The 16,796-nt window shown below is 46.4% G+C and overlaps 2 protein-coding genes across 2 annotated transcripts; one reads left to right on the forward strand and one right to left on the reverse strand.

The window, feature by feature from the left end:
- Nucleotides 1-5,055: 5,055 nt before the first annotated feature.
- LOC123125838 (uncharacterized) lies at nt 5,056-6,539 on the reverse strand. Its single transcript, XM_044546286.1, has one exon. It carries the CDS (start codon nt 6,452-6,454, stop codon nt 5,198-5,200), a length of 1,257 nt encoding a protein of 418 aa, XP_044402221.1. The 5' UTR covers nt 6,455-6,539; the 3' UTR covers nt 5,056-5,197.
- A 4,014-nt stretch (nt 6,540-10,553) lies between these two features.
- On the forward strand, nt 10,554-15,766 carry LOC123123321 (exocyst complex component EXO84B). The gene is made up of 7 exons (XM_044543809.1): nt 10,554-10,921; nt 11,756-11,853; nt 12,388-13,429; nt 13,644-14,153; nt 14,809-14,997; nt 15,065-15,198; nt 15,341-15,766. Exons 1-7 carry the CDS (start codon nt 10,739-10,741, stop codon nt 15,501-15,503), a joined length of 2,319 nt encoding a protein of 772 aa, XP_044399744.1. The 5' UTR covers nt 10,554-10,738; the 3' UTR covers nt 15,504-15,766.
- Nucleotides 15,767-16,796: the final 1,030 nt, after the last annotated feature.

Here is a 16,796-nt window from a genome sequence, read left to right on the forward strand (position 1 = left end):
CAGATTACAGGGATTATTTTGGATCAAACGATCGTCCAGAAAAGAAAAATTTCTAGACCTAAAAACTGATACGGAGAAGTTCATAAGCTCTAAATGAGGTCTTTTTGCAAGCAAAAGGGGTCTGCTAATATTGAAAATGGGCGTGAAACGACTACCGCCGGAGTTGTGCATTACTCTTGGATCAAAGGGAGCCATTGTGGAAGAACTGCGAAGGAATCGCGAGGAACCACGAAGAACACAGAAGAACTTGCGAACCCTAATGTGGATCTAGTATACGGGACGGCGAGGACTTACTGGTGCTGACGAGCAGCGGAGATGCGTCGCGGTTCTCTGGTCAAGACAGGTCGATGCAGCGGCCTTGGTTGGTGCAGACGGGATGCGCGGCGGCGGCGGCGGAGCTCGGGCTCTGGGGTGTCGAGAGGAGGAAGACGATGGAAAGGGAAGAGTGACGAAGACCTGAGGGCCGGGCCTATTTATAAGGGACGGCTGATGAGTGGGCGCGAGAAACGAGGAGGCTGAAGACATGATTATCCAGCTGCAGAGGCGCCTCGATTTTCGGGATAGTTATTAAGATAAGGATCCGTTGAGATACGTTGGACGGAACGTGCATTAATGGCGGATGACGTCACGGCGGGTTACCAAGAATCCAGAAGATGACGTCATGGCGGGTTATAACCTTCGCGCAAACAGAAGCCGGAAGATTTTCTCTTAAGGTATTGAAGATTGACATGAACCGGTTCAAATCAATCTTGGGCCTAATGTTGGGGATATAACTACTGGTGTCACCCGCCCAGGAGGGGCCGGGTTACATTGAGACGATCATCGCATGAAGCCCAGAATCAAGCTCGAAGATGGCGGGTCAGTAATGGGCTTAAGGCCCAGAGGCGGCTTAAGGCCCGTAGTGGTAAACCGCCGTAAGGCGTGACTTGTAGTGTAAGGCAAGAATAGTTAAGAGTCCGAGCCGGACGCTGTTTATAAGCCGGCCGGGACTCTGAGAGCCGCTGGGCATTAACCTCTCTATATAAAAGGACGACCCGGCGGCGGTTCAGGACAAGTAAGATCAGATTGATAGCCAGGCAGAGCGGTTTAGCTCCTGGTCATCGAAACCCTAAGCAATACCACCTCAACTGGAGTAGGCTTTTACCTTCAACGTAAGGGGCCGAACCAGTATAATCTTCGTGTCCTTTGTCCCGTTTAACCCCTTTAAGCTTCCTAGCGGCGATGGCTCCACGACTAAGTCCTTGCACGAGGACATCTGCCGTGACAATTCCACGACACAACCATTACAAGCTTTTGACCAAACTCGATGGGACCGAAGTGATAATCTCGGTGAGACCGACTAGTGCAAAAGACTTGACAGTTAGCGTTTTCGGTGAGACCGATTATACCATCTCGGTGGGACCGAAGTGCAATGGCAAAGGCAGAGCCGCGTTTCGGTAATTCCGATCAGTTTCACTCGGTGATTCCAAAATGAAGTGATTTCATCACAGAAACTTGGCAAGGCCATCTCGGTGGGGCCGAGAGCCATTTCGGTGAGACAAAATGTTGGGGTTTTGGCTGTGGCAGAAGAAGGGTCATCTCAATGGGTTCGGATAGGTAAGATTCGGTGGGACCAAAATGATGAATTAGGGTTTTGGACAGATGTGTTTTGGGAAAGTGACTGAGGGTTTTTGGAGCAATATCACTGAGCACTAGCAACAACCTCATCAACAATACCTCACCCCCTTTTAATAGTATTGGCTTTCCTAAGGGACTCAATGTGATCTTGGATCACTAAACCAAAAATGTAGAGTCTTGGTCTAGCCAATTCTTGTTCTTCATATTTTGAGGGGTCCACATCCACACGTCCTTGCCATGCGAATGTAGAACTTGTCTGAAAAGTACTAGATAAAACGGTTAGTCCAACAAGGAATATGTTGACATAATTACCAAAACCACCAAGTGAGCAAATGTGCTTTCAAGTGGAAATTGGAGACGTCGCAAATAGAAATTGGTCAGAAGTGTTGAGATCAATGCACAATATCTACCTACAGAAACGCTAACTGGTAAAATGGGGAATTCGCTTACCTGATTGATGGTAGATGGAAGTGTGAAGGAGACATATTGCAATTTCCCATGGCAGTTCCCGAGTTGTGATGAATTGGTATCACCTTGTAGATGATGGTTGCCCTCTTAAAATAAAAGACACAGCCTTGCAAACTTCATAATTTTTCTTAGCAAAAGAGAAACATCGTTGTGAGAGCCTCATTCCCTCTAGCCTGTATTGCACACATCTCACAGTATTATCTGAAAGGTCAATAACACACATGGTTTTTCATGGGTCAAAAGTAATTCTGTAAGAATAAACTAGATGCTTTCGTATGTCCATTCTAAAAGAAAAGAAAGAACATTGGCTGCTACTTCTACGCATCAACACAAGGCTCATTATACAGACAAAGTTTGATCGAGTCAATACCAAATTTTCTAATAAAACAAGCATGTTCTTTTGTGTACCTTACCAAGTGTTACAGAATTCAGTTCGAAATACTAAATACTACTGAACGTTTCATTACATTTAAGCAGTACTAAATAAAGTTATTTCTATTAGTCGACCTGATATATATATATATATATATATATATATATATATATATATATATATATATATATATATATATATAAGAGAGAGAGAGAGAGAGAGAGAGAGAGGCGAACCATGGTCGCATATGTGGAGTGAGGAGAGGAGAGGAGAGGAGAGTGGCAGCTCAGCGCGAAAAGGGGTGTGGTGCGGTGCGGCCGGACGGGAGAAATAGGTGGCCGCTGCCATCCGGTGGTGCCAGACGTTGGTGGCGGCATGATGCATCTCGCACGCGCATGCAGGAGGAACTGAGAAGAAGAGAGCGGCAGCTAGGGTTTGCCCAATCAAGCGTGATGCATCTCACCCAATCGAGCGCAGATCAACTTTACACCGTGAGCAACCAACCACGGACCACCAAGGAAGAACCACGACTTGAAATGACAAAAGTACCCTCGGCAGGTTGCCAAATTTTCAGGCGGTGCCACAGCTTCTTCACCAGAAGCACTCAGTGTCTGGTGTTGTGCGCTCCGTGGTCGCTGACGGGCATGGCCCACCACGCCTAGGTCCCACGTGTCATGGAGAGCCACTGCGGTTGTAGCAAGTCTGGGCACTATTCATTGATTGTCACATTAGAGTCGATCTGACGGTCAGGATTGATCCATCAAAAAATAAAACAGCCAGAACTTGTTTGGCCACCCAACCCGACGGCCCACAGAGCACATGCCCTGAGAAGGCTCAAGTTCTTGCAAGTCTCTCTTAATGGGATTGGTTGATTCCTGTGTGTACTGACTAGTGAGTGGATTCTCAAAAGAAAAGAAAATGATGGCTAGTGAGTGAATTCCCTATCTGATCAGTTGGTGTTGCAACTTGTGATCCAAAAAAAAGTTGATGGTGTAACTAGCAACTGCCCTAAATTTCATGTCCTAAAGTTGATTATGGCCAAGCTCAGTTTCTTCCCCTTTTCAGCTGAATTTTTTGTACTGTACATTCTGAGTTCCTGCTACTAATATTTTGCAATGAAATTTCAAACTCAAGCACCGGAACATCCGTCCAGTTCACAGATCCAAACTCGCCGGTCTAACTACTGAACATCATGCAAGAGAAACACGAATACATATTGTGGGAACTTGCTAGCATTCTCATTGATGGGTATTCAGTTCTGCAAAAGAAAGGTCACTCTTCTTGTTTTACATAGCAATCGAAAAATGGAAGAATACAGTTATGGATCTTCAGTTTGTCATTTTACACAAGCATTTGGCAATGGCTAAGGTATAGGACGGGTACATCAATCTCATAGACTCGTACCCATGCCCAAGTTGCGGACACAAAAACCCCACCCATAGTCATGCCAACAGGCACAAAAATCTGCTCATGCCGGTACCCGGATGGGTGCCCATCTGGTAGCTTAGCAGTAAACAAAATTATACTTCATCGATTCCCTTAAAAAAAACTTCAACGATAACAAATTCAAGGGAAAACGGTTATTGAAACTCAGTTTCTTCGTAAATCCATAGTGGACAACCTGACAATCACACATAAGTAAATAACATGACTAAATTAACACAACGGATAGCACATGACATGAAATAGCCAAGGGGTAAGCGCAAATGGAAGTTCTCTTCTCATTATTGCAACTAAGAAGTGCTAAAGAACAGCAGCTCCAAGTCTCTATAGCACTTCGTAGGTGCAATCTGCAGCAACCCCAGCAGCTCTGAGCCTTTCACTCTTGGTGATCATTGGGATAGAGATTCATGTTAGGTTATCAAGTCAGTTTGGGCATATGCCCCCAGGCATAGAATTGTAGAGATGCCCTACCCATGGGCACAAAAGGTATCTAAACCCTGACCACGGGCAAAATTGCAAGAAAAGTGAGGACCTATGTCGTCTGTGCCTGTGCTGAGGAAAGCGGTTGCTGCTTGCCCCAATCAGACATGGGGCAAATAGTCACAGGAGTAGCAGACACGGGCACGCTCAACAGATTGATATTAGATCATATCATCACTGTTGTCCACTGAGGCAACGTTATAACTCCAGCGTATACATTTGGATAACTTTCTAACTATGAAAATCACCTGGCAGGCGACGTGCTAACTCCACAAGCTACATGTGGCATAAACTCCATTGCATCTATTCTCAACAGTCAATAAATAAACAAATGTCAAGAACACTATTTCATTCTAAAATAAACTATCTCTAGATTCATAATAAATTAAACTTAACAGCAGACACAGAGGAAAATGAATCCAGGGAAATAAATAAATGCATAGTTGCAGAATGTGTGGCCGTGGCATATATATATATATATATATATATAGGACCATAGATACTCTCGCCTGCCAATTTTAGGGTGTCGATCGTTAATTTTGGGAGTTGACACTACTCTTGTCAGCCAAGATATTTACTTATTTTACCGCGGGCATCATTTGCTCACAATGATAACAAGCCAACATAAATAATAACTTGCAATTCCTAATGACACCTGGACCTGGATATCTTGATTTATACAAAATTGAGTAAATCTAATGAAGACTGGATATATAGAATCATAGCAAACATACCATCATCGGTTAACAGAAAAGGTGATATCTGCAGTACAGATAAATGGACCGACTTCTAGTTTTCTTATTCCTCTTATTACTACTAGAGCCCCTTGTAGCCGCGAGAGTTCACCTTATTGCCTACCAAAACAGGAGGCCACGCCATGACGTAGGGATAGGAAGAATCAGAGTTAGTGATAGGGCAGACCTCCTTCAGTTCCTCTGTTTCAATGCAGAATGATAGGAAGCAGCCAGAAGAACTAGGATGCTCTGCCTGGAAGGTAGCCAAATACACAATGCCACCGATGATGGCCACGACCTTCAGACATGGGAAACGATCTACAAACTGTAGCCGGAGCTTGTCGATATCGTCCACCAACTCAAATGTCCTGTTCGGCATCCATTTATCGACACCATCGCCATCGGCTCTCTGGACGCAAACAACAAGAGTGAGTTCAGATGCGCAGGCCAAGCAGAGCTTCCCATCGCTGGTCTCCCCGACCTTGAGACCCTCCCGCCCTCCCATATGCCGCGGCGGATCCATCCGGGAGAATTGCAGTGTTGCCGTGTTCAGCTTCAGCACATGAATATCGGCTTTGCTTACAGTTGCCCAGTAGACACACCCATTCACTAGCGTACCACTGTCATCGGCCTGCAGCTTCAGGCGCGGTGCTTTTGGGGAGATCTGCCACTCCTTGCTGTCCGGCGAGAAGACGGCGACCCGCACTTTCTTCCTTTCCTTGCAGATGCAGATGACGCGGAGCGACCGGCGGTCCTCATCGGACGTGACGACGTGGAACTCAACTTCAGTCTCTTCTGGGTCTCCGGGCGGCGCGGGGAGGAGGTGCAGGCCCCGCGTGAGGGGGTCGTAGACGGCCACCCGCTTGATGATCCGGCCGACAGTCCGGTTGACGAGGACCACGTACCCGTCGCGACACTCCGTCATCGACCACCCGATGTTTTCATCTTCGTCTTCCCCTTCCCCTTCATCTTCGGCACCGCCTTCCTCTTCGGCTTCCAGGTCAGGAACACGGGTGAGGAAGACATCGGCGCCGCGGACGGCGGCAGCGTGGTCCGGATCGGACCGGCGGCGGATGGGCACGAAGGCGGGCATACCGGGGTCGTAGATGTCGAGGAAGACACCTAGAAGCGGGGCCGGGTGAAGATCGCGGAAGCGGCGGCGGAATTTTGGGGACGAGCGGACGACGCGGAGGAAGGCGGGGCAGGTGAGGGCGGCGCGGACGAGGGTAGGGAGGGAGGGAAGGCGGAGGAAAACCTCGCACAGGAGGTCCTCGCCGAGGGAGCTTATGGTAGTGGGAGCGGATTTCTTCTTGGACGGCGGCAGCTCACCAGAAGCCATGGCGGTCGGCGATCGGCGGCGGCGGCTTACAGCAGGAGACCACGGGAAAGGGTTAGGAGAGGGTTATGGAGGAGTCTGGCGCGGGCCGCCGTCACTATGTCCAGAAGGAATGTGAGCAATCGGCCCAACATGCAAAGCCACGCTGCATAGCACGGGCAAAAAACACACGGGCATTTCCATTTCTCAAAAAATAAAGCACGGGTATTTCCACGCTAAAAGAAAAGAATTTGACACAATGGCACAAAGTATGTGTGCTAGTTGTATCACTCAAAGGGTAAATACAGACAAATAGGGGCATATGATGCATTTGGTGGCAAAGCAGAGAAACTGTGAAAGGTGAAACCATGACACTTCCAAGAAACACGACATTTGCCACTCAATCCCTCACTGCAAACTTTGTTGAAGCGGCGTTAAAAATCATTGCACCTGAAGCAAAATGGGAGAAACCTCTTGCAATCGAATTTGATCATGCTTACTTCCATGATGGATCAGGTGCTTCAACGCCGGTTCTTCAGGACGATCATGGGCGAGCTGTGGCATGGATGTCAGCCCCACACACTCGTCTTCTAAACGCGGCTATGATGAAGGTTACCGTTATTCAAAGAGGGCTCAAGCTTGTGTTGGAAATCTAGGTTGCTGAAAACTTATTGTAAAATCAGACTCGCTCAAGGTGATCCAATCACAATATGAGTTTTTTGGGGGATAAAGGGTTAAAAAATCCCATCTAACTCTCCAATAAAAAATCCTTACAAATTGGTTCAAAGCTAGGGGGTGGGGCAGTAGGCCCTTCATCTTAACACATAGCTCCGCATCTGCATTGCAACATATATGTGCTGCTCCATTAGCACAGTTGCCGTGGTTTTGTCACGGCAGATGTTCTCGAAAAAGGACTTAGACGTGAGGCCATCGCAGCTAGGTAGTAGCTTGAACGGGGTTGATCGGAATCGAGAGACACGAGTTTACCCAGGTTCGGCCCCTCGCGGTGGAGGTAATAGCCTATTTCCTGCTTGATGGATTATTGTTTGGGATCTTGATTATAGGGGTGCGACTTGGCTAAGCTAGTACTCGAGAGCTTGTAGCTTAGTCCTCTCTGCCGCAGGGGCTCCCCTTTATATATATGTTGATGCCCTGAGGTTACAACAGAATCCAGGGTTGTACTATGACCTGTGTCTTAGTCTATTTCCTGCTTATCTTGTCCTTCAAGTAAGGGAAATTCCTTGCAGCTTTCTTGTCGGGCCGGCTTACCAGATACCGGCTTATGAGCCGGCCTCTTCTTTCAGTCGCCTCCCGGGCTTTGAATTACGACCCATATAACTAGCCTGATGACGAGCCGCCATAAGATAGCCAGGTCATTCCTGGCCGAGTCATACCGTGGGGTATATCCCCAACAACAACATTGCACCCACCCACCGAGCCCTAAACTCCCGACGAGACTTTCCCTTTTAATTTCTTCAATGAGAGGCCCAACTGCAAAGTGGTTCTTATTAGGGTCATTAAGTATGCTTACTCCTGTTGTACATTTGAGCTCGACACAATTAGCTTCGGTACTTCCATCTCTGCTGCTAGCTGCACATCACGCTAGCAACACTGCAATGTCACAACATCGACATGCACTACCGATGCACACGACAACATTATTACAAAGACTAAGAGAAATGTAGCAACAAATGCCATGTCACAGCGGCCATCACCACACAATAATCGTTTTCACAGCCTTAGTAATAACGTACAATTTTCGTTTACCTAGGCTCATGAGAATGTCAAATAACCAAGGATAACAGGGTGGTTAAGAAATATCATTCAACAACATTTTTTGCGGAGCATATAACAATCGATGCTGTGACTCTATGTTAATCAATATCTACAAAATAACATAAAATTCATACTACAAACATTAAGGGCTAGTTTGGTTCTCGTCCTCAGCTGCATGCCTGGGATAAAGAGGCGTCTGGAATCAGCATGGTTTTCTGTCTGGCCAGGCTATCCTGTGACAAGGTTGTTTGGTGCGTGCCTGGCCTGGAGAAGTATCTAGTGGACCCATGCATGTGATAAGTACTTCATTAGCAATCCCAGGCAGCTGTCGTAGAAGCCAGGCATCCAAATTCGGACGCCTAGACCAGGCTAAGCACATGCCTGCATTTATGGACCAGGCTAAACACAATAATGACCTCCCACCACAGGCACGTGGCTACCAACCAAACACAGTCCAGGCGGATCCCAGGGAGGACTCAGTCCAGGCGGCAACGTCTCAGGACACAAACCAAATTGCCCCTAATAACACGACGACATAAAAAGAGCTCATACACGTACACCTCGCAAAAGAAGAAGAAAGAAGGGTGGGTTGAAACTTGAAACTTGTCATGCGTTTTTGGAGATAGTACAACCTGTTTGTAACCTTTGGGTCAGAGAAATGGGAGTTTGCATAAGAGATTAGGTGCAATATAATTTTTGCCAGTATTATGTGTAATAAATTGATTTTACTCTAACTCTCTTGTTTTGGTACATGATGAGAACCGGTCTGCGATTTAGACCCAGCGACACAGTGGAAGCTGGCTCCTTCAACTCTCATTTCTTTTTCCATTTAAACCTCGCCTCCCCACCAATCATTGGAATTTAAATTATTTCATCTCTTAAGTAGCACTAATTGCTCGTGCGCTGTTATGGAGCATACATATTCTAGTGGTTCAACAACAATCATGACTCGCATATACTTCCTCGTTTCTAGTTTACAGGGCTCATCTCAAAATTTGTGTTTTTTCATTTTATTAGTCTCAATTATACTACTATTTAAACCTGCTCATACGCTGGGCCGGGCTTGTAAAAACCCGACCTTCTTTACTCAAGCCCAAGCCCGCCCCGAAGCCCGAAATACACTCCTTTTAAAGCTTGAGCCAGGATCAAAAGCCCAAACGAAAGCCCGAAAGCCCAGGCCGAATGTTGTTTTTCAGTGATTGCATGTGTAAGCCCGGCCCGAAGCCCGAAGCCTGGCCCGAACTACCTTTCGGGCTGCAAAACAAGGCGGCCCGAATGGCAAGTCTGACCCGGCCCGGGTTTTTCGAGCGGACTCGGGCAGGGCTGCCCTTGCCCGGGAGTACTACTACTTACCATCACATATTCAGATTTCAAGGTGCATTAAATCACTGCATGCAAAAATCAAAATAAAACACATCAATGTACTATGTAGTAGTTCTTAGACATTTAGTGGTCATGCATGCATGTGTTTTAATTAATGCATCGATAAATATAATTTTTTAAGAAAAACGGGCGTATTAATTGTGTACTTTTGCAAACTATAAAATTTATTCCACCACTCATCATCTACCTTGGTCGGAGAGATTTACCAACTCCTTAGATGCCCTATGCACCTGGGCGGATGGAGTACCTTACATACATCATACTCCCTCCGTTTTATAATGTAGTGCGTGTAGATATTTTGAAATGTCAAATTTTGCTAAGTTTGACCAAGTTTATATAGATAACTATTTATATCTATAATATCAAATATATAAAATATGAAACTATACCTTATGATGACTGTAATGATATACGTTTGGCATTCTAGTTGTAAATATTTTTTCTCGCAAACTTGATTAAAGTTTGTGAGGTTTGACTTCTTTTTAATGTGGTACATTATAGAAAGGAGGGAGTATTCTTTATCTTGAGAAGATTTTTTTATTTGACTTGAGTACGGATAAGAAAGGCAAGGAATAATTTATAATTTAATTGAGTTTTTTCAAATTTTTTGATAAGATCTGATTTGATTGGGTGTGTGTAGAAAAGACAAGGAAAATTTAGTTAGTCGAGTTTTTTTTATGAAATTTAATTTGCTTTGATTGAGTTGATCGCAGCATGGTTTTTAAAGGGAACCACCAACGATCATACAATCTGATTAAGCAAAGCATCAGAGACTTGAGATAAGTGGGCCCTAGTCAGAAGTTTATCCCAAGTTGCCCACGCCAATTTCAAAAAAAAAAGGAGAAAAAAAAGTGGCCCACGCCACTTTCATCGATCTTTCCCCTATCGCACACAGCTGTCGGGCACAACAAGTCTGTGCGTCTCTCCATCAAAAAAAAAAAAGTCTGTGTGTCTCCATTCCCAAAGCCATTCCCCTGCCTAAAAAACTCGAGCGAGAAAATCCAAAATCCTGGACCAACCAACCAAAGCCCCTCGTGTGTCGCAGGAATCAAAGACACACGGCCGCCGCGCCGGCCCCGCCGCTTCTAGAAGCTTCTGGATCCCGCGGGGAGGGAGGGAGGCCCGTCGTTCTTCGCCCGCTGGCCTCCGATGGCGTCGGGCGCCGCCAGGTCGTCGCGGTCGCGCCCGGCCGGCCACTCCGGCGTGCTCCCGGCGGGCGGCGTCGGCGGGGGCGCCGGGGTGCAGCTCGCCGACAAGCTCAAGATCTTCAAGACCGACAAGTTCGACCCCGACTCGTACGTGCAGTCCAAGTGCCAGACCATGACCGAGAAGGTGAGCGACTCAGGGGCTCAGGGCCAGGGGAGGGACCGCCCGCCGGGAAGGTCTTTCTTCCGTGTTCCGAGATAGAAGTAGTAGTACTTTCTTATCCGTCGATGCGAGTTCCTCCTGGTAGAAATTGCCGTCGATCGCGCTGCCGCTGCGTGCACGACATGATCCAGGGGGGAGACGAGTTTTTTTTTTTGGGTTTGTTTTGTGCACTAGTGGAGTGGAGCAGCTTTGGAGGAGGCACCGAAGCAGAGAGGGATGTCGTGCTGCTCCTCGTGGGGTAATCCGCGGGCGGGCGGGCACGTGTGTAGGTTTGGAGCTGCCGGTTAGCCCTGCCTGACTAAAAATGGAAAAGGGAATGCAACTTCTTACCTAATTATTATGCGTTACCTTTCGATCCTGCAGCTTTTCTGTGAGAAATTCTGTTTCTATCACGCGTTGGCGTTAGGATCTTGTACCTGTTGTTATGGGTTAGGGCCACTGTTGGAGTAGTACTACTTGCTTAACACAGTCAATTTGGATGTTGGAGGTGTTTCCTCAACTGAAGGTAGACCTCGGAAACGCATGGCAGATTATAATTCCCTGCTCATGGGCTTTCTGCTGAGCGGAGAGATCGACTCCTCCCATCAATTTAGTGAACGATCTTGAATCCTAGGTAAAATCATGTTTATGAATGAACACTGTTGTTGCACCATGTGATGGACATGTGCTTCTTAGGCAGACTCACCCTTTCGAATGGCGGCGCTTTGAAGCGTATTGTTCTTGAATGGCCTGTTGAAATATTAAAGCACCAGATGCTTTGGAAAATGAACCATGGCTAATATTCAAAATTTATGGCAGGAAATAAGGCACCTGTGTTCTTATCTGCAAGACCTAAAGAAGGCTTCCGCTGAAGAGATGCGTACAAGTGTATATGCTAATTATGCTGCGTTCATCAGGTGCGTTCAAGTGTATACACTTAATTATGCTGTATTCATCATGTGTGAAATCAGCTGCTGATATTTAATCTCAACCAACGGAGTATCTTTCTGGAGTGCAGTGTACTTGTGTCTGATAAATTCCCCCTTCCCCTGTTTTTATTTGTCTAAAATGGTTTGTGCCCTAGCATGTCCTACTGCTAATAATTTGGTCTCTCAAGTTCTGCAGTCAATACGACTATATGCGTAACAGTACTTCTGAGATGAAAGAAACACATTCCAAGTTTCCAATGATTGCTTGAGAACAGTATGAAGCCAGCAATTTCTTAATAACAGTTCTTCTATTGTTCTGAGTGGATGGTGCTTCTTAATTTTCGTTTCCATTTACGGCAACGTTCTATTCATAAATCCTGAATTTTATGGCATGCACTATATTTGTACACTCAGGAAATTTCATATTATTGCTTTTCTGTCACTTCCCAACTTTGTGTTCTTCCTTTCCACTACACATGGCTTTGAAAAGCAATGTCTGAAAACTACTCTCCTGGTTATCAGAACATCGAAGGAGATATCTGAACTTGAAAGGGAGCTGCTATCTATCAGAAATCTGCTAAATACAGAGTCAGCTCTAATTCATGGTCTATCCGAAGGGATTCAGATTGATTCCTTGATTATGGGACCTGAAGATTCTGCAGAAGAGAACATCTCCACTGTTGAATACCAGGAGCTTTCAGAAATACAGAAATGGCATATAGATTTTCCCGACAAGCTTGATGTCTTGCTAGCTGAGAGAAGAGTGGATGAAGCACTGGATGCCCTGGATGAAGCAGAACGAATTGCTGTTGATGCAGAAAAGAAACAGACTCTTGCCACAGCTGACATTGTTGCTTTGAAGGGGGTTATCTCTGATAATCGTCAGAAGCTGTCAGATCAGCTTGCTGAAGCCGCCTGCCAGTCTTCTACTTGTGGCGTTGAACTTCGTGCTGCAGCTTCTGCTCTCAAGCGGCTTGGTGATGGACCTCGTGCTCATAGTTTGTTGCTCAGTGCACATAACCAAAGGCTTCAGTCCAAAATACAAACAACACGTCCGTCTAGCACAGCGCATAGTGTGGCTTACACCGCGTCTCTTGCAAAGCATGTTTTCTCTGTTATAGCTAATGCTCTCAGTGACTCTATGGAAGTGTTTGGTGATGAACCATCCTATGCATCTGAACTGGTTACTTGGGCTACTAAGCAGGCAATGGAGTTTACCTTGCTTGTGAAGAGGCATGCTTTAGGATCTTGTGCAGCAGCTGGGGGCTTAAGAGCTGCTGCCGAGTGTGTTCAGATAGCACTTGGTTATACCTCCTTGTTAGAAGCTCGTGGTCTGTCACTTTCAGCAGTTCTGTTGAAACAGTTCAGACCCTGTGTTGAGCAAGCATTAGATTCCAATTTGAGGAGAATCGAAGAGACTACTTCTGCATTAGCGGCAGTTGATGACTGGGCTCTAATCTATCCTCCAACTGGTATAAGGACATTTGCTAGAGCATCTGCTGGTAATTTGGCACTCCAGCCGAAGCTCTCAAGCAGTGCCCATCGGTTCAATTCAATGGTTCAGGTAACTATCTATTTATTGTCAGATGCTTCAACTTTCAAGCTACATTAATTGGGGTATCTTTGTCCCGCCCTTTAAGCATATGGCAGCTGATTAATTATTATGTTTTGCTTCGAGAGATACTATTAATATGATTTAATAAATTTCTACAAAATATTTACTGTCCCCTGTTTTTGTAGGATCCATATGCAATGATAACTAATGGTATTTTTTGCAGGATTTCTTTGAGGATGTTGGGCCACTTCTTAGCTTGCAGTTGGGTGGTTCTATAATGGATGGGCTTCTGAAAATATTCAATACATATGTTGATTTGCTCATGAGTGCATTGCCGGGCTCAATGGATGATGAAGCAAATTTGGAAGGTTTAGGAAATAAGATCATTCGCATGGCAGAGACTGAGGAGCAGCAATTAGCATTGTTAGCCAATGCATCCTTACTTGCTGAGGAGTTGTTACCTAGAGCAGCTATGAAGCTCTCGTCTGTAAACCAGGCCAGCATGGGTAGTATGCGTATAAGGGGTCCAGACAAGCAAAACCGTGCAGAGCAACGTGAATGGAAAAGGAAGCTGCAACATATGGTGGATAAACTTAGAGATAGTTTCTGCAGGCAGCATGCTCTTGATCTTATATTCACGGAAGAAGGTGACACCCATCTGAGCGCAGAAATGTACATCAATATGGACAATAATGCTGAAGAGACAGAATGGGTTCCATCTCTAATTTTTCAGGTACTACAAATTTCTGCCCTTAAAAACTTGATCGATAAACCTTATGTTTAATATTGGTTTGAAGAACATGGTCCACCATGGCAAGTGTCACCATGCTGGTTATTGGATCTTCTGTTAAATTTTATTTTTGGCCAGACTACCTTCCATATAATGTTGATTCTTGGTGGATTTTAATGGCAGTTTGACTCTTAATGATAGTTGTACGGTGAATAAATCTATTATTTATGAATTTATGATCCAGTGATACTTTCTTGCTTGTATATGTATAGTAAATGCATTGTATCTAGTCCTAGATGTTACATTTTTATTGTGTGTTTAGCCTTATGTTAGGATAAACAACCTAATTGTAAACAAATCATATTTAAAATTTATCAAGTCAAAATATTACTTCTAGTTCTGATGTAGTGAGCTGTTTATGCGTCTGTTTTCAAAATATCATTGGAAGGAAAGACGAATCTCGAGAAAATTTGTTACCTTAATGACTTAGAGAAATGCTAGCCATTTGAACATGTTTCAAATTGGATAGAGTAGTGTTTTGCCAGATTTCAGATAACAAGTCATGAGGCTTGAGTGGTCAGCTGCACCTCGTTGCTTAGTAAACTTGCCCAAGAAACTATTTCCTTTTGCGGTATCTCATCTGCAGTCCACATTGCAGGAATTATACACAAAACTGAACAGAATGGCGAGCATCGCTGCAGAGATGTTTGTTGGCAGGGAAAGGTTTGCTACGTTGCTGATGATGCGGCTGACTGAAACAGTCATACTGTGGCTCTCGGATGACCAGAGCTTCTGGGAGGAAATCGAAGAGGGGCCAAGGGCTCTCGGCCCCCTTGGACTTCAGCAGGTAAGCTCCTTTTGTCCCTCGCAATTTTACGCTTCCAATTTTTTTGTAACACATTCTTCTTTCCCAGTTCTACCTGGACATGCAGTTTGTCATCCTTTTCGGGCAAGGCCGGTTCTTGTCCCGGCACGTGCACAATGTCATACTGAGCATAATTGATAGAGGGATGGCAGCATTCTCTGCTACCGGATTGGATCCTGATAGGTAAATTCTAACCGTTTATCCAATTTCAACATTCCATCCCAGTGACCCAGTGCCTAATAAATTCTGTTCAAGCCAGTTAAATTTGAGATACTAGCACTTGTGTCTGAATCTGACATAGCAGCATTGCCAATCTCTGCTGCAGCGTGCTTCCGAGCGACGACTGGTTCATTGAAATCGCGCAGGACAGCATCAGCAGGATCAGCGGGAAGGCCCGGGCCGGCAACTCGGAGAGGGAGGTGCACAGCCCGACGGCCTCTGTCTCGGCGCAGTCTGTGTCGTCGGCCAGGTCCCACGGCAGCTCCTAGCTCGCATCATCTTCAGTATACAGGTCCTTGCAGTATAGGTCTACGTGTGTAAGCACTAGGTGTATTCCTCTTTATCTGTATATATCCATTCTCTGCTGTATCTTGTGCCTCTGTCCGGTCTGTGATCTGTTGTGCAACTAGCTAGTTGTGATTGTAGCCCAGTGAGTATAGAGTATATAGACTGTATAGCATATATAGATAAAGAAATAATTTGCGTTGGAATCGCATAAGAAGAGAAAAATATATGTCCCTCTATTGAATCATTGATTGATCAAATGTTCAGAGCTAAGGTTTGTGTATTTTCACGAAAAGAGCAACTTTTTTTCCAGGGAAAGAGAGGGTGTTTTTTTTAGGGAAAGAGAGGTACGGTTTGTAAGGGCATCTGCAACACGGACCCTTAAACCTCCGGACTGTCGCATTCATGCCGAGTCAGAGAATGCAACGGCCGGCATTCATGCAACGCGACATGACCGGACGTGAGGGCTGACGGAGACGACCTCTTGGGCGCCACCGCTTCAATGCGGACGTCGCATCCCGAGAAACCAACTTCAATCGTTGCGCCGCATTGAAGCGGGCTGACTGCCCCTTCGCTTGGCCGTGGTCGTACATATTTAAGTAGCGTGCCGCCGATGCACATCCACTCCTCTCTGAGCCCTCAAAACTTCAGTGGCGATGCCGAAGTCGTGGTTCCCCGCATCGGGAGGTGGAGGCAGTGGCAGTTCTTCATCGGGCGGATCTTGGCGTCATCGTCGTCGCTCTTCGGGCCCCTCTGCATCCACGACGGTCGGCTCCTCCTGCAAGGAGGAGATCGTCATCTCCTCCGGCGATGAGGTGGACCAGACACCACAACACCAGCCGGAGCAGCGGCTCCGCCACCTCGCAGAGGCCGCTCAGACGGACTAAGATGTAGATCATGACAAAGCATTCGCTCCGTCACATGAGCCCCGTGCCACCATCGCCGATGCGAGTCAAGGAGTAGCCACCGTCCCCGCCACGCCACTGCGTGAAGCGCGAGCCGGAGTCCCCACCCCGACAAGTCAAAAGAGGAACCGGCGTCGCCCCCGCGCAACCGCAGCGTCCGGATCGGGCGCCGCGTCAAGGAGCAGCCGGCGTCGCCCCTGAGCAACCACGACATCCAGATCGGACGCTGTGTCAAGGAAGAGCCAGCGTCGCCGCCCAGCCGCAACCACCGCCCCGTCAAGGAGGAGCTGCCGCCGGTGATCAACGAAGGCATGGGGTCGCATCCTCCACTACCTCGGAGGCAGCGGTGTCGGCGGTCCCTCGGGCTCGAGT

The sequence above is a fragment of the Triticum aestivum genome, chromosome 5D (genome assembly GCF_018294505.1).
Source record: "Triticum aestivum cultivar Chinese Spring chromosome 5D, IWGSC CS RefSeq v2.1, whole genome shotgun sequence".
NCBI lineage: Eukaryota > Viridiplantae > Streptophyta > Magnoliopsida > Poales > Poaceae > Triticum > Triticum aestivum.